At 40.4% G+C, this 24,590-nt stretch overlaps 1 protein-coding gene across 1 annotated transcript in view; it reads left to right on the plus strand.

The window, feature by feature from the left end:
• The window catches only part of CACNA1D (calcium voltage-gated channel subunit alpha1 D), a 5,051,180-nt gene that overhangs the window by 1,789,905 nt on the left and 3,236,685 nt on the right, over window positions 1-24,590 (plus strand). The window contains exon 10 of the mRNA XM_044077483.1: window positions 20,887-20,974. Coding sequence (XP_043933418.1) covers window positions 20,887-20,974 — 88 coding nt within the window. The remainder of the gene's footprint in view (window positions 1-20,886; window positions 20,975-24,590) is intronic.

Raw genomic sequence — 24,590 nt, forward strand, 5'->3', positions numbered from 1 at the left:
TGTGTGTGTGTGCGCTTGGATGGTCAGCTTACTTGTACCACCGCAGTGCTGCTGCTGTTGTCATACTGTTGGTGACTTCTATAGATCTTAGCTGGCAATACTATTGGTTAGTTGTTGCCTTACAACTGGTGCCTTTTTTCAATCTTAGTACTTGATTGGCTGCATTTGCAGTTGACCTAACCCTATTTGTTGTACTGTAACGTTTTTTTCTAATTATTTTCTGATGAAGTTCTAATATTAAAAGAACGAAAATGCTCAAACATCTGGTCTATTTCCTTTGCCTAGTACTAGAAGATAGTTTCTGTAGTTAATTTGCTTTTTTCTTCAATCTTGGTTTTCTAGTCAGTCTAATATTTATATTTACCATAGTACATCCTGTACTTTTTTTACAAAACATATTTTCATTGTTTCAAGGGGTATACATTTTTTGTTGTAAGTTTCTTTGTAAATATATTTAAACAAAAATAGTGCTTTTGTATTTGAATATTAACAGTAAGGATCATTGTCACAGAACCATAAATGAGTGATGCTGCAGTTAACTATTATAAGTTTATGTTTTGTAAATGTTTATACAAATGTTTTTATGGTTAACAGTTAACATGCTGTCAAACATTAGGCTTATAGATTGAAAGGATGAGCCAGGTGATAAAGCTTGGCACATGGCTGCATATTTTAACTGATGCAAAATTTTGGGTGTATTAATAACAACTTTGAGATTCTGCAACAGTTTGACTTTTGGCAGCCTGTATATTAAAACAACAGTATCAAATAGTGCCTTCTGTATCTGAATTTTAGACTAGCATGTATAAGACACTTCTATCAGATGGTCATTCATTAAATCACTGCTACAGTAGTCTCAACCATATAGGTTATATCCTGCAAAGGGTGTAACAGCCGGCCAAGCTTCCAAAGCCTTTGGCACCCCCCCCCCCATGTGCACAGTCTGCTTTTGACATGAGAGCTTGAGTAAATAAACAAGCAGATTGGGTGCCAAAAACTTTAGTATTTTCTTGCCACCCTTAGCACTCCAGTTGTGTACTTCAGAGAATTGATGTTCGGCTAACAGTCTTCATTTGCTAGGTAAATAAGTTCCCTTTGGGGAAAATCTTCCACATAATTTACTTTTCTGTAAAAAATGTACTTGTTTGTGCTAAACAGTGCGTGTTCATCACACTTACTGTTGTAGTAGCCTTTATGCCATATATGTTGTCCTGGACACAACTGTCCAGCTTCAAAAAGCTGTAGCTCCCTCTCACACCTTCACTCTGACTGCTGAGACTGGTCCACCTTGTGGATGGAAATCAGAGGTCTGAGTGAGGGTTTCTTTGTAACTTTGTTGCCACTTTGTGACGAAGCAGCTTGGAGACTTTACAGGAGCAGCACGCCTTATAGCTTCATTTTTGACAGGTATGTCCCATTGAAGAACCCTTCCACACTGATTTGTTGACCTGAATTTTTTTTTAAAGCTTTACACAATTTTATTTCGCTTTTAAAATCTTGGCATTCTTTTGAATATCAGAAGTTTCCTGACAGGGACTGATATTTTTAGCACTTAATGTGGGGGTTATTTTTGTGTGAAAATATACTGCTTCTGTACATTTTGACATTTTTTTAAGAAAGTTTAGTGTCTGGGAAATGTTTTGAATGAGTAGGAATCATTAAGGGGTATGTCCGTGCTTGTGACAAGTGCCTATATTTTTTTCTTTCTGTGTGCTTTTGTTTTTGAAGGGTTTCCTGACGTGAATTTAGTGTTTTTCTTATACATTGCTTCAGTGGTATGAGTGTGTTGCTTGTGAACACTTGTTGACAACTTATCTTCTGACCAACTCATTCCAACAGTGTGCACCAACTTTGAGACAGCATACCCCATACCTATTGAAAAAAGCTTACAAAAGAGCCTTTGCCAACACGGTGGGCTCAGGCAGTGCCTCATCCTATAGCAGATTAATATGTAGAGGCCATTTGTCATTCCTCAGACCACTCACTTTCCTCTTTGGCTTCTTGTGGTGTAGTTCTTTCAGCCACCATGAATCACAGGTCAGCGACATCCTCATTGGCTGTTTCAGTGTCTGATCTAGGCATGAGAGAATTATCTTCTGTGGGTCAGGGAGATGCTGCATGAGCTGTTGCTCAGGGTACCCAAGGAAAGAGATCTGTAGATGGGGCAGATGTGTAGATGGGGCAGATGTGCCTTCACTGACTCTGTCTTCATACAAGGTTTTTTTCATACAAAGAAAAAACAAAATGATAAACACTTGTTTATCAGAAGACATGGCATCTGTTAGAAAATATGAATGTGATGTCAGTTTTCATTTTGTCTTCAACTGATGGGTTCAGATCCAGTCCCTCAGAACAGACTTGGCCACTGCTAAAGCTCGTAGCAAACAAAAAATTCTTGAGCCTCTCCCTTATCCATAATGCACCAACCCTAAGTTACCTCAGATCTTGTTTGCCGCTTTATGAGAAAAATGTAGTTGACCATAACTCTCGAGCATTTGTCAGATAAGTGTTATCATTATAATTTTCACCAGATATTTTTCTAATTTCTTTTAAATTCTTAATGTTTTTCCTATCCCTTACCTAATCGTACAGTTAGTACTTTTCAAATTACTATTGTTAGTATTTCTTTCCATTTTTTAGACTGTTGTATTTTTATACTTGGTGTAGTCCCTTTTTACTACTATTGCTGGTAGTTTTTCTATTTCTTCTTCACTGTCTCCTGATTAAAAAAAAATCTGTTCTTCCTTAAATTCTGCCTTTTGTTATAGTTTTTCCTGTGCTCTGCTGGGTTTAAAAAATGTGTTAAGTGTGGAACAGACTTTCCATGCCTGATGCCCACACTATGTGTGTGTATACTGTCTGGGACCACAACATCTTCAGGAAAATTGTCCTGTATGCCACAGATTCAACCTCAGGGGTACAGTGCTATGCTATATAGGTTATATGCTTTCAAAGTTTTAACAGCCAGCCAGCTTCCAAAGCATTCAAGATACTTTCCAAATGCCCAAACTCTTATCTCAAGATGATCTTATTAAAAGTCAGGTTAGGGCATCAAACCCTTTATAGCTTTCCTGCAGAGAGATAGGAGGACTAAAGCCCTGAGAGGACAGTGCTAGGAACAGGACATTAGAGTCTGCATAACTCGCTGAATTGCCATCAGCTCACAGACATGACCCAAGAAGTCTGGGCTGGTGAGTACCAGATCCAGTATGTTTGAATGTCTGGTGGGTGTGCACATTGTCTGGTCAAGGGTATTTGTGTTAATAAAGTCTAGGAAGCATTGTGCCTTTGAGTTTGAGACAGTGTATCTTTCCCAGTCTAAAGACAGGTAGGTAAAGACCCCAATAAATAGAGTATTTGGTTTGATGGTGTGTGTCTCCAGAAGGTCTAGGTATGTGCTGTGGGATTCTTGGGACATAGAGGGTGACCTAAAGCTTGCTAGGATATGGAGTGGGACTTTGTCTGTGGTGATTTGCACATGGATAAACTCAAGGGTGTTGTCCTATTTAACCAATCTAGAGGTATAGTTGTTGCTAATGTCGATTAAGATTCCTCCACTTTTTATCCCTGTCTGCGCAGCTGATGATCTAAATGTGTGGAAGGCACTGAAGATTTGCATCGTCGGAGTACATTTTGTAGATTTAAACCGTGCCTCAGTAATAGCATAGATGTCTATGCTCTCTAGAGTGAGGAGAGTGTGGTGGTTCTGGAGCTTCTTGTTTAGAGCCCTAGCATTGAGCAGTAATACCTTTAGCTTTCTTTGGGTCTTATTTCTCTGTCAGTATGTTTGTCAATTTGGCAATGCCTAAAAATGCTCTAAAGGGGTGGATAAACTTTAAACAGTATTTGGAAGCCTGGGGGGACAGGTGCAGACATTTCTTTGCAAAGCAACCTGGTTTATTAGTCATGTCCCCCATGCTGACAAATATTGAATCCCAAGTACACACAGGATCAGCACCAGCACTCAAAACTTTTATTTTCAGTTACAGTTATCTGGTACCTTGGCAATTCGCCTTCAAGGATCAAAGTAACATTATACAAAGCCACTTTTTATATGCACATTCAAATAAGCAATCAGTTAAATAGTTAATGATCCAATTAAATAAATAATTAATAATCCAGTTAAATAATTACACATTATTAAATACATCTTACATCAATACTTAAAAATCTATTTGCTTGTGGTCATTGTAGTGTATGCTCAAGGGTGAGGAATTTATCAGGTAATAGAATTAATGGAAGACAGCTTTTTGCTAAGCTTTCCTTTAACTGTAACTCTACTGTGGTTGTATACATTATAGGCTGCAATTGTTCCACGCCAAAGTGGTATGTGGGTCAGACAAAACGCAGGGTGAAGGTTTGTATTCTGGAACATCTGGGTGATGTCAGAAATAGGAACACTGAGTCCTGTAGCTAAGCACTTTATGGGAACACATGGAGGTATTGACTCTGGGTTATTTTATTGTGTCCTTGCTAAGCCTTTCTTACCTAGGGGGGGTGACTATATTGGAAAATTATTGGAATTGGAAGCTAAATTGATTTTTAAATATCAGACATTGTCACCTTTTGGTTTAACTCAGGAACTAAATATATAATATGAAGTATAATTATATTTATATTATTATAGGTTTAAAATGTTTAAATTTATGTAAAAAAAACATTTAAAAAATATATATAAATATAAGAAAATGCTTCTCAGTTAGATTTACATAGGAATCCTGCATCTGAATACTGATGTATTTAATTGGATTATTAGTTATTTAATTGATTGCTTGTTTGAATGAACATATAAAAAGTGGCTTTGTATAATGTTACTTTGATCCCTGAAGGCAAATTGCCGAGGTACCAGATCTCTGTAACTGAAAATAAAAGTTTGGAGTGCTGGTGGTGAATCCTGTGTATTTGGTGTTTATTGGGGGTGATCACTGGAGGTTTGTTTGGTGTTTATCTAAATATTAAATCCCCCTGGTATGACACCAGAAACTAAGCCAGTTATACGTGGTGTTTGGTGTTATTTTGGTGAGTTGTTTAAAGATTGCTGAGGATAGGCTTTGCCATTTATAGGCTTAGGAGGTCTTAAAGATTTGAGATAATTGGTTTTCAGTGCCTCATCATGAGTTTGTGTATGTGTGTGTAGTGGACACTGTATGGTGGATGTAGTCTGCGTGTTCTTGATAACCTTGTTTGTATGTGGCATTTGTTTCCTCTGGAGAAATTGTGTATGTGCATCTCTTGCATACTTTGTTTCTTTAAGAATTAGATGGCTGTCTGTGAACATGAGACAATTGCTACATTATCTCAGGATGCCCATATCTACCAAGCTAGCTATGGTGACATTTGGAAATTGCTTATCCATGTTGTCCAAACCTGTATTTGGGTGGGCTACTGTGGGTTATGGACTGGGTTATACAGAGGTCTCTTATGATGGTGTCTGGGGTTTGGCACTAGACAAAGTTAGATTGTGCTAAAATGTGATATTAGTGCTGTTTAACATGCAGTCCATGTAGTGGCTTACTTTTAGCCACACTAAATTACTGGTTTCATTTCTTTGGTTAGTTTTATAGATAAAACTTACTTAAGAGCAATACTGGTTTGCTGGGTGGCCACTTAGTATTATGGATGTCTGGAGTAGCAAAAGTACTTAAATAACTTACACAACAGACAATAGCAATGAAAGAGGGGAGGGAGGGACTTTGGAAATCAGATTACTGTAAGGGTCGGATGTCAGAGACACATCCTTTTAGAACTACAACAGGAAAAGGGTGAGAGGGTTGGGAAAAATGCAAGCTGCAAGAAATAGACTTGCTAGAGAGATATCCAAGCAAATCAAGCCGGTATTGGAGGTCTAGTCCTATGGATAGAATTTCAGAAACTTTGCAGCAGTATACACAAAGAATGGGGGAAAACAGTAACAAAAGTAAACAAAAGACATTTGAATGGAACTTTAAGCAGGTAAATAATGAGCAAAATATAAGACTCTAGCAACAAAAAAGTACTGAAGCACAAATCCTGGAGCAGAATGAATTTACAATACTGCCACTACTACAATCCCATCATAGACTAGAGTACAGACTATGCAGAATTTACCAGTATGCTGTATATGGAAGAAAGTGCATTAGCACATGTCTAACTGAGGCTTAAATCTGGCAGTAGATCACAGTTCTGCCATAACTGTGAATGAATTTACAAAATTAAGGCCCTAAATAAGGGTATAAGTACAAAAAAGGTAACTTTTACAAGTAATTCTACTTGTTTAGGTAGAAGTGCAGTATAATGTATAAACAGTGCTAGAATCTTGCAGTAATACACAATCTTCCCACAACTGCAAAGGAAGCTACAAGACTTAGGATCCCAGAACAAACTAAAAAAACACAAACAGATAACTTTTTTAGCTAAAACATGGGGAGGGGCAGAAAAGTACACAAAGGTTATCACTGCACAGGTTATTATAAGTGCAACTTAAAATATTTAACCAAAATTTAACAAAAGCTTTTTTTCCTGTTTTGATGAAAAGCTTGTTTCTCACACTTTTGGGCTTTCCACACCTCTTGAGACTTTGTTGTCATATTTTTAGCATTGTCCTCTCATGGCTTTAGCTTCCCTTTTTCTCTCTGTCTCTCTTTCTCTGTTGGCATGAAAGCTGTAAAGGGCTTGATGCCCAAACCTGACTTGTAATCAGATCATCTTGAATGGACTAACAGTTCTGGTGTTTGGAAGGTGTCTTGAAAGCTTTGGAAGGTTGGAAGGTAGCTGGCTGTTATATCTTTGGCAGTATAAAACCCATGTAGCTCAGACTACTGCAGTAGTGATTATTTGAACATCTACTGTTGTGGTAAGTTTACTTACACAACTGTACGTTATGGTAAAACTTTTGATCTGATGTTGTCAATCTTCGTCTATTCTTGACTTGTGGGTGTACGGTTCTGATCCTCGGAACTGATCCAGCTGATATATAGCTTGCATTAGCCAAAAATCTCTCAAGCTGCTAGTCTACCACAATGCCCCTCTCCACATTACCCCAGATCTCGTTTGCCGCTCTTACGATAAGATGCGTTAGCCAGCTCCTCTCTCGTAGCTAAGTAAAAGTTTTTATTTACTGTCTTTCCTTAAATTCTCCGAAAACCCTGTATTCTCTACTTTTAAAAATCTTGGTCTACCCTTAGTAAGTGTGTGGTTTCCCTTAGCGTTGGTATTTTTTTCCCTCTACCATCGTTGGTAGTTACCCCCCCATCTATCCTTACCAGTGGTAATCTTTCTACCATCGCTGGTAGATTTCTTCTTGTGGTGTGACTGAATTTTTTTCTGTTCTTTCTTCATTCTTTTCTTTCTCTCTGCCTCTCCTGCCCTTTTTATTCAGAACGATGGTAGAAAAAACCTAAAAGCTCCACTATGGGCTTCAAACAGTGTACAGAGTGCGGGAGACAAATGCCAAACTCTGATAACTATGAATGTTGTGTGCATTGCTTTGGTGTTTCCCACTTCACTGTTGACAGTACAGTCTGCCAGGGTTTCAGCAACAGAACTCCGGCAGAGACGAAAAATAAACTCATTCTCAAAGGGCTCCTTAAAGCCTCATTCGAAGAAGCTTTGTCCAAGGCCGACCAGTCTCCTCCGGCCTCTGGATCAAAATCCTCCCATTCAGTGCCAACATCTCCCTCAGCACCGACTGTTAAGAAGCATAATCATGCATCTGAAGGTTCCTCTTCGGAACCGAAACATAAAGTTCCAAAGCTTTCAGAGAGGTCTTAATCTTTTGCACCAAGAACCTTAACGGTGCCTTCGACATGGACCAAACACTTACTAAATCCTTGACCACTACCATTCCAGCAATGTCTATGGTTCCGACATCAGCAACAACTGTCACTACTGCTGTGCCAGTGCCAATATCCCCCATGGTTCTGCAGATGGTGCTGAAGCCTGATGTTTCCACTCAACCCAGGACCACTTATTCCCCCTCCTTCAATCCCTTCATTGGAGAACCCCCTAGCCCTTTCCTTGAGAGACCAGAGTCTCCTTCTGGGTTGTCTGCTCGCTCCTCCAAAAGTCTGTCATAATTGGATATTATAAGGTTGGTGGATCAGATCTTGACAGTCAGGGTTCTTCTTTCATCTTCTCAGCCCCCTCTCCCTTCTGGTGTAGGGAGTTAAACCCCTATAACCCCCTTCTTATTCTCTTTCTCTGATCTCTTCACAGGCTTTAGAGTTCTCGATTCCAACTTTGCAAGTACCAATGGCTTCAGTGCCAGCAACGTTCTTGTCTTTGACGCCGAGTCCGGCTTTGACGCCTTCGGTACAGTCGGGTGCCAATGACCGTGTCTTCGCTATCAGGCCTGAGGGGTTTGATCCATCCCCGAGTTTTTCTGTGTTGCCAGCCTTGTCTCTTTGGGCTGTGCTGACAGAGCACCCCTCCTTGGTTCCAGTTTGTCAGGTGGGTCTCTTGGGGTGGGGTGTCAACCTGGTTCCGAGTTTGTCTATCTCAGTTCTGGGCTCCCATCCCTCATATGGGGCCATACTTTTCAAGCCATAGAAAGAGCTTTGGCCACTGCCTCATCTCAGGTGTGTCCTGTGTTACCGGAGTCTCTCCCTGTGACCCCAGGGTTTTCGGTTCTACTGCCAGCCTCGACACCTGGACAGCGAGCCCCAGGGTCACAAGAATTACTTAGTACAGGCGTCCCCTCTTTTGAGTCGTCTTCAGACATTCCCACTGAAGCGCCTCCACAGAAGAGATTGTGTAAGAGGAAACACCTTGATTCTCCCGAGGAATCCGTCATGGAGAACACGGATTTCAGTGAATGGGAGGGTTCCCCATGATCACCCCCAGAAGACATCTCCTTTAGAGACATTCTTGAGATCCTGAAACAGAGGGGTGATTGGAATCCCTTTTTCTGAGGAATCCATGTACTTGCAGGCCTTTGGTGCTCACCCGTCTACCTCCTGGGTGACCCTGTCCACTGACGACCTAATTAAGCTGATCGCTCAGTGGGCTTGGAAGCCTCCTGACTCTGTAGAACATGTCCACCAAAGACCTGACAAGATTCTTACCACTTCTGGAGACCATTCACATTGGGCAAAGGGCTTAGTAGTTGATGCCATGGTGGTAGTGGCCACCACCAAGAAAGAACTAGCCAAGGAAAGTTCTACTGTACATTCCCCTAACCGAGAGTCCAGGGCAATGGACAGATTTGGGAAGCAGGTCTATGCATCATCGACCTTCTCTAGCAGGTCTTTGAATTTTTTGGCACACTTTACTAAGATTTCAAAGGGATCTGGTCAGGCAGCTGTCAGATACCCTGGCAAGAGCAGTCATTGAGGGTGTCCAAGAAAAAGTGGCCTCCCAGTTAGCTACCCTGGAGTCTATTTCAAATTCATCCATGAGGCTCATTGCGCATGCAGCCGAAGGGGTGACCAGGTCTGTAGGTTCAGGTGTTGCTATTCGACAACACACTTGGATGCTCCTGTGCGAGTTTGCAGAACCATTCAAGTCTTCCTTCGTTAGTACGCCCTTTAATGGATCCTCCTTTGTTTGGACCCAAAGTAAAAGAAACTCTATTCAGGTGTGAAAAGGATGAAAAGACTCTTGTCTGCTGTGGGTGTACATTTTTCCACTCCTCAACAATCCTACTCCAGGAATCAAAGGAGTGAGAAGATGTTCAAGAAGTCCCAGAAGCCTTCCCAGGACACACTTGATTCAGACTGCCCTCGGGGCGGGGGGGGGAGGTTACAGTGGAAGACGCCATCCCAGAGGCAGAGGTGGTCTGCAGAATCAGGGTTCCAGGGGCTCGTTCTTTGGTTAACCCTACCAGCACTCCTGAAAGGGGGCCTGATTGCTTACCTCTGGAGGCAGTCGGTGGAAGATTTTCCTTTTACCCAAATACCTGGCGATGCATAACCACCGGTGCCTGGGTGCTAAGGATCATTTCCAGAGGTTATCTAATCTCTTTCACTCTTTACCCAAGAACCCCAGCAAGACTCCCCAACATTCCACCCACTCACAGAAATCACTCAGCATTAGAGATACAAAAGCTGCTAGGAAAAAAAAGAGTCATTGAGGAAGTCCCACCAGACCAATTAGGATCCGGGTTTTACTCAAGATACTTTTTAGTGCCAAACAAAACAGGGGACTGGAGACCAATTTTGGATCTCAGTATTCTGAACAAATTTTTCCAACAGTCAAAATTCTGGATGGTCACAGGTCAGTCAATTCTTCCCTTTTTAGAAGAAAGTGATTGGATGTGCTGTATCGACTTTCAAGATGTGTATTTCCACATAAAGGTGGACAAATGCTCAAGAAAGTTTCTCCGTTTCTGGTTAGGAGCCAGTCATTATCAATTAGGAGTGCTGCCCTTTGGTTTCACCACAGCCCCCAGGGTGTTTACCAAATGCATGCCAGCGGTCACAGCGCATTTGAGGGTGCACAGATTCCGAGTGTTTCCTTACCTAGATGACTGGCTCCTCACCGCTTCCACCAGGCATCTATGACTACAGACTTCATTCTGGAACTATCTCAACAGCTGGCCATCATGGTCAATCTTGTGAAGTGTCAACTAACCCCTTCTCAGGATATGGAATTCATTGGAACTCTTCTCAGTACTCTTTCTTGTGTGGCATCAGTTCCCCACCACAGGTTGCACAGAATACAGTGACAGGTTCACCCTCTCCTTTGCTCAAACATTATTCCAGCTCAGTAGATTCTGCAGACATTAGGCTCCATGGCAGTAGCGATCACATTAGCTCCAATGGCAAGATTTCACATGAGACTTCTCCAATGCCTACTTCCAAACCAATGGTCTATTTTAACCCACCCCATGAATCATTTGGTCTTCATGTCCAGTCGATGCAGAAACAATTTAGTCTGGTGGATGCAATCCGAGGAGATTCTTCTAGGCTGCCACTTTGTCCCCCCGCAGCCCAAGGCCATAGTGACCACAAATTTTTCCCAGATGGGGTGAGGGGGCATTATCTCTGGAAGACAGTCCAAGGCACTTGGTCCCCCCTGAGGCTAATCTGCATATCAACATTCTAGATCTAAGGGCAGTGCTTCTCGTGTTGCAAGCATTTCATCCTGCCTTACCTCATGGGACGATAGCTATTAAATCAGGCAACATGTCCATAGTCTGGTACATCAACAAACAAGGGGGAACCAAATCCCATCTACTGTATCAAGAAGCCATACGAATGTGGCAGTGGGCCATAACTTACAACTGCTTTCTGATAGTAACACACATCCCGGGGTGTTCAAACATGATTGCGGACAAACTGAGCAGATGCATCCTCATGCCTGATGAGTGGTCTTCAAACTCCAGAGTAGCGAAGAAGATCTTTCTTCGCTGAGGCCAGTCTTGCTGCAACCTGTTTGCTTCACCCAGGAACAACAAGTGCAGATGCTACTTTGCCCTAATTCTCTCTCAGGGGAAGTCCCACAAAGATACCCTTCTCCATGATTAGCCCACGGGTCTCCTTTATGCCTTTCCCCCCTTCTCTCTGATTCCTCTTTTTTCTCAAGAAAGTAGCTCAGTTGAGAAGCAAAGTGATCCTCATTGCACCTTACTGGCCTCGACAGGTATGGTTTCCCTTTATCACTTCATGAATTCTGGACCCAGTTCCAGACCTTCTGTCCCATCCTCAGGGACTAGTGCACACCAGTCTTCAGACCGTCAAGCTAACTGCTTGGTTTCTCCAGTTCCATTAGTCACCAGGCATAATGAAATTCCTTCTCCTGTACAATACATTTTGTTGGCTTCTCATAAATCATCCACCAGGAATATCTGTCATAGTAAATGGAGGAGATTTTCTGTTTGGGCTTCTGATAATGGTCTGGACCTTTTTTCAGCGCCAGTAGAAAAAGTTGTAGAGTTTCTAGCTACCATTTTTGATAAAGGAGCTTCTGCTTCTACAATCAAGGTTATCCTAGCAGCTATTTCAAATTTCCATAACGGTGTCGGTGACCAGTCTTTAATCTCTCACAGGCTTTCTAAGGTTTTCCTTAAGGGCACCACCTGTTTAAAGCCCCAATTCAAGGATCCGCTACTACCATGGGACTTGACTTTTTTACTGCAATCTCTTACTTTGCCCCCATTTGAACCTGCAGCTACCTGTGACTTAAAATTTCTTTCTTGGAAAACATTGCTTCTTATAGCTGTAACTTCAGCAAGACGAGTCTCCAAATTACAGGCTCTATGTTCTAAAGCCCCTTATTTAGTTTTCCATAAAGACAGAGTATCACTCAGAACAAATCCGACCTTCCTTCCTAAAGTGATTTCAGAGACCAATATCAATCAATCCATAGACTTGCCTGTATTTTTCCCAAATATTTCTAATAAAGGCGAATACTGCCTGCACCTTCTGTATGTGCACAGGCAGTTACATTTTTATCTGGATAGAACTAAGCAAATTAGACAATCAGAACAGTTATTTGTGTCCTTTGCAAGTGTAGCCTTGGGCAAACCTGTGTCCAAGGTTACTCTGTCTAGATGGTTAAGGGATTGCATTTCCTTCATTACACGAAAGAAAACTTAAGACTCCCGATGCTAGTGAAGGCACATTCTGTCAGGCCTGTAGCGACTTGAACTGTTTTTAATTCTAAAGCTTCTATGTCAAAAATTTGCACAGCTGCAACTTAGGCTACACTACATACTTTTATTACTCATTACAAATTGGATATGGTCTCCAGGGGGTGGACCTCCTTTAGTTCTGTTATTCTCAGGAATTCTCTCCCTTAAGGCCACCCAGGATCTAAGTTAGCTGGGGACTGTCCCAAAAAAAAAGCACCAAACCAGGCATGTCCAAGGGTCAGCTTCTGGTGATTTCTCCTGTCCACCTGGTGAATCTGGGCTTACTGGGGCAATACAGCAATTGCCTCATGTACACAGACAACCCTTTCCTCCTACCACCCAACACTACAAAATGCGAGAGATGCATTTAGATAGCCAAACTGGAAGCAAAGCTCTCTCCACCCAAGATTGTGCTAGACAGTCAAGAGGAGAAGGTTAACACCCGCACTACACCTCAAGCAACACATAGCCCTTCTAAACCCACACCACCAACACACACACATAGCAGCACTAAACCTACATATGTGGAGGCCCTTAACAGTAACCTGTCCAAGCAACAAGGATCTCCGAAGCTGAAACACAAACACCAATCACAACCAAAGTGTCACATAGCTCACAACACCAGTGTGCCACCCAACAACAGCCCCTAAGGCAAGGCAACATACCCAGCACTTTAGTCATAGGTGGCTCTATAGTCAGGCACACTGATGTCCCTCTCACCAGGCTGAACAAGGAGAAAATTACAGACAGCTGCCTGTCGGGTGCCAGGATCTGCCACATCATGCATGCACTCAAGTCACGCCACAACAAGTACAAATATGACTCTGTCGTTGTCCATGTTTGAGTGAATGACTTGAGATGTACCTCCCTGGAATACATGAAAAGAGACCTGGAAGAGCTCTCAGATCATATGGCCCAGGCAGGTATGACCCTAGCCCTGAGTAGCATCCTGCCTTCGCCCAGAATGATACCACAGTATAAGGGCAAAATGATTGACTTCAACAATTGGCTAAGCTTCTAGTGTCATTCAAAGGGGATCCAGTATCTGTCTGCCTGGGACAACATGATCGACAGACCACGATGATTTGCAAGAGATGGTCTGCACCTGTCGCCCCTGGGATTCAGATTACTGGCTAAGGCTTTTGCCAACCCTATATTGCCTTTTTTAGGCAAATTTCAAAGGACAAAACCACCACCATAACAGGTACAAGCATGAAAAATCTGAAGGTAATGCTACTCAATGCTAGAAGTCTATACCTCAAAATGCACTCTCTCAAGGCACTCCTAAAAATGGAGAACATCGATATCTGTGCAGTAACTGAGACCTGGTTTAAGGCTCCAGAGAGCACCCCTGCAATACTAGGCTACAACTCTTACCACACTTTTCGGCCACCAAACCAGGACCGAAACAATAAAGGAGTGTCCATATTCCCCAAGGATATTCACAACACCAGGCTAGTTACCCAACACAATGCATCTGAAATTCTCCAGGTGCAACTAACACTAGGTAAGACTGCAATCCAAACTGTAGCTTGGTACAGATCCCCCGCCATGCCCCAAGAGTCTCACTACACCTTTCTAAACATACTGGAAAATATTAAGATACACCCTAATACTGGGTGATTTCAACTACCCTGCCATTAACTGTGAAAACTACTTGTGTACCAACACCTTTGCCCAACGGTTCTTGGAATTCATAAATTCCAATGCCCTGGATCAACTAATCCTTAGTCCCACTAGGGGCTCCAGTATCCTAGACCCGGTCATTACCAGCATGGGGAATCGATGCTTCACACCTGTGGTCACCCCCTCATTGGTCAGGCCTGACCATAAGCTAATCACCCTTGACATCCACATCCCACCCCCACCCCTCAGTAAGGAAACCACTGTAAAAAACTTCTCCAAAGCCAACTTCATGCTACTCAAGTCAGAAGTGACAAACTTCATGACACCCATGCAGACGGGAACTGAAAGTTCGACTGCTGAATCCTACACTAAGGCACTGTATGAGCACATCCACTCGTGCATGAATTGCGCCAACCCCAATAGAACCAAGACGCTCTCCTCCAAAAAAAGGAAGCCAATCTGGTGGTCCCTTGCTATAAACAAACTTTACAACATAAGGAAGAAACTGTTACAGAAAAGAGGAAAATCCCTGGATGCAAAAATCTCCCTTACCAGCCTCAGTAAGAAGCTGAGATCCCTCATAAAGTCCTCCAAAGCTAATTACGAAAATAAAATTACCAAAGATTCCAAAGACAACCAGAAGGCATTCTATAGCTATGTCAAGAATCTAAATGGCAATGCTCAGATCTGCTCTGAACTCTAACAGAATGGCATTAAATATACTGATCCCAAGGATATTGCCAGTATCCTGGCAGATCGATTCAGTGCAAACTTCACCCCCCTCTCACCCCCTAAAGAGTCCATCTCAGTACCGAATGATTGCCAAATTCCAGTAATAATGGCCATGCAGGTAAAAAATGCACTATCTAAAGCTAAGAATACAGCATCCAAGGGACAAGACAACATCCCAGGCTGTGTACTACATGAACTACAAAATGAACTGGCACTTCACCTAAGTGTCATGTTTAATCATAGCCTCACCTCAGGCTTCGTGCCTACTGAGTGGCGCACAGCTACAGTTATCCCACTCCACAAGGGAGGATCCACCTTGGATCCCAGGAACTACTGCCCCATCAGTCTGATGAGCCTGATCTGCAAGGCCAAGACATTGGCAACCTTCAAACACTGGACTCCACGCAGTTTGGGTTCGTGAAGGGCCGATCTTGTCTCCTGAACCTGATTGACTTCTAATCATTTCCAGAGCTGTGGACAAGGGTAAAATGATCCACACAGCCTATCTGGACCTCGCCAAGGCTTTTGACACCATCCTCCAGCCTGGAATCATAGATAAACTTACTAAGCTGGGCATTAATCCCTACATCACTCGATGAGTTGCCAACTGGCTAACTGACAGAACCCACACTGTAAAAGTAGCCAACTCCAAATCCAGCTCCAGTCAAGTGGAGTACCTCAGGGTTCAGTCCTGGGACTGCTCTTGTTTGGCATCTACTTCTCTGAAGTACAGGCCAACACTATGGGACTCTGGCTAACAAAGTTCGCAGATGACTGCAAACTGGGAGCCATTACTGAATCCCCAAATGATGTGGATATTGTACAAAAGGCCTTACAGAAACAGATGCTTGGTGCCATAGCCATGGGCTCAAGCTCAATGCCAAGAAATATATAGTTATCCCCTTTGAGAAAAAACATGTACCCATGAATTACCACATAGATGGCAGTGCACTAAACACCGAAAGTGTGATAAGAGACTTAGGGACACAGGCGGACAGTGGTCTCACTTTTGATAACCACATCGCCACAACAGTCAGGAAATCCTTGTATGTGGCGCACCTCATCACTAAGGGGTTTTCATCCAGAAAAAAGGAGGTCATTGTCCCACTTTTTGGGACTTTGCTGTTTCCTCCACTGTGGTGCGATCTCAGAGTTGGTATATTTGAGTAGGGGGGGTGAACCCCCCCCCACACACACACACACACACTTTATTTTATACTTGGCCTTTTTTTTTTTTTTTTTTTTTTTGTGGAGCAGCGATTTTTTCCCTAGGAAAAAAATTGTTCCATTTATTCGGGATTTGGAGTATTCGACATTTAGCTGTCAATAAAGCAACATTCGAAACATTGAACGTTCGCTTATTTAATAGGGAAGCCTAGTTTAGGTTCATTATTAGAATCTAAAATTTGAATATGGCTTACCCATAATCGGTCTACACTTGAGCAATAACACATAAATTCTTCAAACCACAGTTAACAAAATATGTCACTTAGCCTGCTTACTAGCTCCAGAACAACATTATGACATATTGACATTATCTTTCCATTGCCAACAGAGCAGCCGTACTGCTAAATGCATTTCTTTTCAAAATAACACATTTGTAGTACTGCCTACAATTCACAAAACAACTATTGGAAGAATAAACTGCTCTCTCAAAAGCAACAGTAGCAATGAGATTGAGTTAGTCAGAATCCCATGTGGTTTAGCTACAGGAGGGATTGCCTTTTCCAAAACAGGTCCCACCACATGGATTAAAATTTCACATAACACTTTAGTCATAGGTGACTCTATAGTCCGGCACACTGATGTCCCTCTCACCAGGTCGAATAAGGAGAAAATTACAGTCAGCTACCTGTCGGGTGCCAGGATCCGCCACATAACGCATGCGCTCAAGTCACTCTACAACAAGTACAAATATGACTCTGTCATTGTCCATGTTGGAGTGAATGACTTGAGACGTACCTCCCTGGACTACATGAAAAGAGACATGGAAGAGCTCTCTGATCATGTGGCCCAGGCAGGTATGAGCTCTCGGATCATGTGGCCCAGGCAGGTATGACCCTAGCCCTGAGTAGCATCCTGCCTTCGCCCAGAATGATACCACAATATAAGGATAAAATGATTGACTTCAACAATTGGCTAAGCTTATGGTGTCATTCAAAGGGGATCCAGTATCTGTCTGCCTGGGATGACATTATTGACAGACCACGATGCTTTGCTAGAGATGGTCTGCACCTGTCGCCCCTGGGATTCAGGTTACTGGCTAAGGCTCTTGCCACCCCTATAGTGCCTTTTTTAGGCAAACTTCAAAGGACAAAACCACCACCGTAACAGGTACAAGCATGCAAAATCTGAAGGTAATGCTACTCAATGCTAGAAGTCTAAACCTCAAAATGCACTCTCTCGAGGCACTCCTAAAATGGAGAACATCGATATCTGTGCAGTAACTGAGACCTGGTTCAAGGCTCCAGAGAGCACCCCTGCAATACCAGGCTACAACTCTTACCACACTTTTCGGCCACCAAACCAGGATCGAAACACTAAAGGTGGAGGATCGTCAATATTCACCAAGGATATTCACACCACCAGGCTAGTTGGCCAACACAATGTGTCTGAAATTCAAGTGCAACTAACACTAGGTAAGACTGCAATCCAAATTGTAGCTTGCTACAGATCCCGCACCATACCCCAAGATTCTCACCACACCTTTCTAAACATACTGGAAAATATTAAGATAGAACCAAACACCCTAATGCTGGGTGATTTTAACTACTCTGCCATTAACTGGGAAAACTACTCATGTCCCAACACCTTTGCGCAACCGTTCTTGGAATTCATAAATTCCAACGCCCTGGATCAACTAATCCATAGTCCCACCAGGGGCACCAATATCCTAGACCTGGTCATTACCAACATGGGAAATCAATGCTCCATACCTATGGTCACCCCCTCATTAGTCAGGTCTGACCATAAGCTAATCACCCTTAACATCCACATCCCACCCCACCCCCCAGTAAAGAAACCACCATAAAAAACTTCTCCAAAGCCAACTTCATGCTACTCAAGTCAGAAGTGACAAGCTTCATGACACCCATGCAGACGGGAACTGAAAGTTCAACTGCTGAATCCTACACTAAGGCACTGTACGAGCACATCCACTCATGCATGAATCGTGCCATCCCAAATAGAACCAAAATGCTCTCATCCAAAAAAAGGAAGCCAATCTGGTGGTCCCCTGCCATAAACAAACTTTAAAACAAACGGAAGAAACTTTTGCAGAAAAGAGGAAAATCCCAGGATGCAAAAAACTCCCTTACTAGCCTCAGTAAGAAACTGAGATGCCTCATAAAATCCTCCAAAGCTAGTTACGAAAATAAAATTGCCAAAGATTCCAAAGACAACCACAAAGCATTCTATAACTATGTCAAGAATCTAAATGGCAATGCTCAGATCTGCTCTGAGCTAAAACAGAATGGCATTAAATATACTGATCCAAGGATATTGCCAATATCCTGGCAGATCGATTCAGTGCCAACTTCACCCCCTCTCACCCCTAAATGGCCCATCTCAATACCGGAAGATTGCCAAATTCCAGTAATAACGGCCACACAGGTACAAAACGCACTCTCTAAAGCCAAGAATACAGCATCCATGGGACCAGATGACATCCCGGGCTGTGTACTACATGAACTACAATATGAACTGGCACCTCACCTAAGTGTCATGTTTAATCATAGCCTCACCTCAGGTTTCATGCCCACTGAGTGGCGCAGAGCTACAGTTATCCCAATCCACAATGGGGATCCACCTTGGATCCCGGAAACTACCGTCCCATCAGTCTGACAAGCCTTATCTGCAAGGCCACGGAGCGTATTATCATGGAACTTATAAACAAAGACATTGGCAACCTTCAAACACTGGACCCCACCCAGTTTGGGTTTGTGAAGGGCCGATCTTGTCTCCTAAACCTGACTGACTTCTTTGAATCAGTCTCCAGAGCCATGGACAAGGGTAAGGTGGTCTACACAGCCTATCTAGACCTTGCCAAGGCCTTTGACACCATGCCCCACTCTGGAATCATAGATAAACTTACTAAGTTGGGCATTAATCCGTATGTCACCCAATGGGTTGCTAAATGGCTTACTGATAGAACCCACACTGTAAAAGTAGCCAACTCCAAATCCAGCTCCAGACAAGTGACAAGTGGAGTACCTCAGGGTTCAGTCCTGGGGCCGCTGTTGTTTGGCATCTACTTCTCTGAAGTACAGGTCAACACTAAGGGACTCTGGCTAACAAAGTTTGCAGATGACTGCAAACTGGGAGCCATTATTGAATCCCCAAATGATGTGGATACTCTACAAAAGGGCCTTACAGAAACAGATGCTTGGTGCCAGAGCCATGGGCTCAAGCTCAGTGCCAAGAAATGTATTGTTATCCCTTGGGGAAAAACATGTATCCATGAATTACCATATAGGTGGCAGTACACTAAACACAGAAAGTGTGATAAGAGGCTTAGGGACACAGGTGGACAGTGGTCTCACCTTCGATAACCACATCGCCACAACAGTCAGGAAATCCTTCTATGTGGCACACCTCATCACGAAGGGCTTTTCATCCAGAAAAAGGAGGTCATTGTCCCACTGTACTCATCCCTCATTAGACCCATTATAGAATACAATGCCCCATTTGGTATGTACCTCTCAAGACATCTGCAACAACTGGAAAGGCCTCAGAAATACCTCACTAAAAGAATCACAGGCCTAAAGCAGATGCCCTACGCTGACCGCCTTAAAAAACTCCAGCTATACTCTGTCGCATATCGTCTACTCAGAGGCAATCTCTGCTTAACATACAAGGCCATGTCAAACCCAGAGCTGTTGGACATGCTACATAAAGAAATCCCAATCCCTCAGAGCTACACTCCAGGGATCTAAACCTTGTCATCACAATAAACAAAACATGCTGGAGGGATAGGTTCCTGACCCAGAGACTTCCCAGATTCTGGAATAGATTGCCCATACATGTCAAGCAGAGTGCCTCTTTGGACCTCTTCAAGAGGAACCTTGACGATTGGATGGGAGAAAGGAAATTCACCCCAGGGGTCACGTCAGTCGCCCTGCTAGACAGGGGTCCAGGAAAGTAAATAATGTGGGAAGAAATAGCCAGGGAATTGTTATGGCTAGGCTTGTATAGGCCCTAGGGCTGATAGCCTAGTACCAACCTATGAACCTATGAAAATAAAGCTCAGATAATCTCATATTAAAGATAAATGAGTGTATTACATAGACAGTGGTGAGTCAGGAAAGCCATATACAGTCACAAGAAGAAACTTGTATTGTGTAAACTCCGTACATATGTAAGTAGTAATCTGTATGTAATGCATATTATTATAAGAAGTTTCACATGCAGAAACCCATATGTTCTGTAACATGAATTGCTTTGTTCATTTCTGTACTGTATATGTTACGTGCAACATATATTGTATTACAATAATCCTTTTAATGTTTTGTATAGTATACTTCCATTTTTGCTCATTGTATAAACATTACAGCTTTATATGTTTGTGTCAAATTCTCTGTCCATCTTGGATTACAGCTGTATCTTGGATTACATCTGACCAGCTCACTTACCTGATTAAAAATCAGTAAACATATTTGCACATGTGCACTCTCACACTAATCTGTATCACAGAAATAATTTGAATACGTGACTCGACACATTTGCATTTTAGTTTTCATGCCAAAGGCTGGTAGTTTTTCATTAGTTCCTTCATTTGCATGTGTTTTTCTTTTCTGTACTTTTCTCATACTTGTATGATATATAGTTTGTTGTGTGCAGTGAGTCTATATTTCTGCATCTCAAAATTGTTGTGTACCTTCTAGAATCTTCTTCATTGTTCCTAAAAATGTCTTACAGTATACTTATATATATATTTTTATTTTTTTACTCCTCGTTAATATGGTTTACTGTTGCAACAGCAAGCATGCCCACAAGTGAAACAGAATCTGTAAACACAGAAAATATCACTGGTGAAGGAGAGAATTCAGCATGCTGTGGAACTCTTTGGTATGTAGAAATCTAACTCAAGAGGTTTCTTATTTGTTTTCTATTGTATTTGTTTAATGTTTAATTATACTCTATAGCAGCATTTACTTTTTAGTTATAGTTTTGATAATTTATAAAATAATTATCTGAATTAATATAATGCTTATTAAGTAGATTGAAATATATGGTATCGTGAAAGCATAATACCTACTGCATCTGATATGTAATTTACCAACAGTAATCCTGATTTGTGTACCTATTAATAATTCTTCAATAGTCTATTAATAATTCTTTAGAAGTCAATACTTGGCTTAAAGGGATACATGCCTTTACATGTGTGCATATACCTGCACAGATACACACACACACAGACACGCACACATACACACACAACACAGTGTGTATGTATATATATCAAGTGGATATAGATGCGTTTATCTGTGTGCATATGTGAAAGCATGTGTATAATTTTATATGTAAGAGATCAAAATTTGTATCATTTGCCATGGTTAACGGTTACTACTGGGCAAGGAGAACTTGAACATACTGGAATCAACCAGAATCATGCCTCTTTTGTGGTGACTTTAATCATTTTTATAGCTGAGTGTCCTAAACAATGATGTCTTCAATGTGAGAAAATGGACACAGAAAAATTGTCTGAGTGTGATGAAATGCAAAAAGTGTGGAAGAAAGACCTTTCCGATTTATTTGTGAAGAGATAGAAGAACAAAATGTGTTAAATAATACAAGTGTTATAGTACCTGATAAAATTACCGATGTTGAAAATGTACGTGAAATTAAACTGATGTGATTAATAACAATTTAAGTGTAAAGGGGTAGAATGGGAATGCAACATGAAATTTGTGTTGAAGAGCTGGGTAACACACCAACTTTATTTTAGACAAGAAGTGAAAACATTTTGCAAAAAAGAAAACATCATGTTTGGAAACAGAAGAAAGGGAAGAGGATTGTAAAGATGAAAGTGCCTTGGAGAAAGGGTTCAAAGAAAAAAAACGAGAACAGAAAAGAAAAACAGTTAAAAGAAAGGATAACTTGCATATATGCATGTGGGTTCTCTAAATGTTAACCATTTAAAAATGATTTAAGAAGAATTTTAATTTTCAAAGGCTGTGAGTAGATCGACATGTTATAATTATGTCTACCAGTTAGGTTTATTAATTTGGGAAAAATATAATTTCATTCTGTGTGGAGAAAAGTAGTTATATGGAATTTTGAAGCAGAAGAACATTGTGGAAGCTAATGCTGGTTTTTAAAGCAATAACGGTTTTGGATATATAGTAAAGACAGGAAGGATTTAAGTTTATCTAAGGGTAAGAAACAGTTTGTGAAGAATAATTGTCCGATATGCTTCGACTAATAGTGTGGAAAGAGCATTTGTATGTTTAAATTTGGAAGTTGCCACTGTAGGAAATTCTAACTATAATTTAAGAAAATACTGTGCTATCTTCTCTCCCAACAGATGAGGAAACACAGTATTGTACGACCACCAGAACTTTAATTAGAAACAAAAGTGCATAAAATAACGATACACATAAATCATTGAGTTAAGCGCTTTCACCTAATACAACATAGGCTTCTTCAGAACTCAATCACTAAATAATATGCGCCATTATAAATAAACTTTTTGGCGCCAATTTTGCCTGGCTGCACTTGAATTTAAAGTGCCCCTGTGCCTGTTGGTTCATATTAAATATAAATATAAATAAAATAACTTATACAAATTCATTCAGCTATACCTCCTTTAAAAATACAATATACTACAAATGTTAACATAAATAAATACATAATATTTCGTGTAACTAATTCATTTGAATTACCCTTCCATTTTAAAATATGTCATAATGCATTACACTAGTGTAGACAGTACTAACAACTGGACTTAGTCTACCTGATAATAATAAAAATGTAATAAAAATATAATATAAATATACACTTCTAACTAACATTAATACTATTTTTGTGTAGTGTATGTGAATGCTTGTTAAAAATCAATTGAGTAAAATTTTATTAATACATATAACAATTCTATACTAGTGAATATAAAAACAACTATTGGACTCTAAATGTAATGAACTGTTTTTTGAACTCGAAATATATAAAGTTCATTTCTTGCTGTTACAAAATGTGCAAACTTGTATACTGCTGTATAAACAAATTAACTCCTAAATTGCTTAAAACTAGTATTAAGATTTGATTTCATCAATTACACATCATAATTTATTGTGAAATATAACCATATAAAATGTTTAAAACAATTTTTTGTTGTTGTTTGAAAAATTGTTTTTTATTTTTAATTATATTTCATGATAATGTCTTTATAAATTGTATTTTAATGTAAATTAACTAATTTATTACTCCATACTAATAAATGGTCATTGTTTAATGATTTATATAAAAAAATTTTTATGTGTATGTATAATATGACATATTTTAAAATGGAAGGGCAATTCAAATGAATTAGTCACATGAAATATTATGTATTTATTTATGTTAACATTTGTAGTATATTGTATTTTTAAAGGAGGTATAGCTGAATGAATTTGTATAAGTTATTTTATTTATATTTATATTTAATATGAACCAACAGGCACAGGGGCACTTTAAATGTTTTTTGAACTCGAAATATATAAAGTTCATTTCTTGCTGTTACAAAATGTGCAAAATGTGCAAACTTGTATACTGCTGTATAAACAAATTAACTCCTAAATTGCTTAAAACTAGTATTAAGATTTGATTTCATCAATTACACATCATAATTTATTGTGAAATATAACCATATAAAATGTTTAAAACAATTTTTTGTTGTTGTTTGAAAAATTGTTTTTTATTTTTAATTATATTTCATGATAATGTCTTTATAAATTGTATTTTAATGTAAATTAACTAATTTATTACTCCATACTAATAAATGGTCATTGTTTAATGATTTATATAAAAAATTTTTTATGTGTATGTAAAATATGACATATTTTAAAATGGAAGGGCAATTCAAATGAATTAGTCACATGAAATATTATGTATTTATTTATGTTAACATTTGTAGTATATTGTATTTTTAAAGGAGGTATAGCTGAATGAATTTGTATAAGTTATTTTATTTATATTTATATTTAATATGAACCAACAGGCACAGGGGCACTTTAAATTCAAGTGCAGCCAGGCAAAATTGGCGCCAAAAAGTTTATTTATAATGGCGCATATTATTTTGTGATTGAGTTCTGAAGAAGCCTATGTTGTATTAGGTGAAAGCGCTTAACTCAATGATTTATGTGTATCGTTATTTTATGCACTTTTGTTTCTAATTAAAGTTCTGGTGGTCGTACAATACTGTGTTTCCTCATCTGTTGGGAGAGAAGATAGCACAGTATTGCAAGTTACAAGTTTGTTTCCCTCGCAACGTTTTTGTTCAGCAGTTGTTATGGAGGGAAATACAGTGTTGACGACCGCACTACAGGATGAGACACCTAGTAGATCCAACGATGGCACCCATGGTGGGGAGTTGGCGGAAATCAGAGGTGAATTGAAACAATTAGTGCTAACGCTTACCTCCTTTATGCACAAAGTGGAACGTGATTTCAAAAATTTGGGGTCTAACTGTGTTTGTGAAACCAACCCG

The sequence above is a fragment of the Protopterus annectens genome, chromosome 7.part0, assembly GCF_019279795.1.
Source record: "Protopterus annectens isolate FY-2018-M chromosome 7.part0, PAN1.0, whole genome shotgun sequence".
NCBI classification, from domain to species: Eukaryota; Metazoa; Chordata; order Ceratodontiformes; family Protopteridae; genus Protopterus; species Protopterus annectens.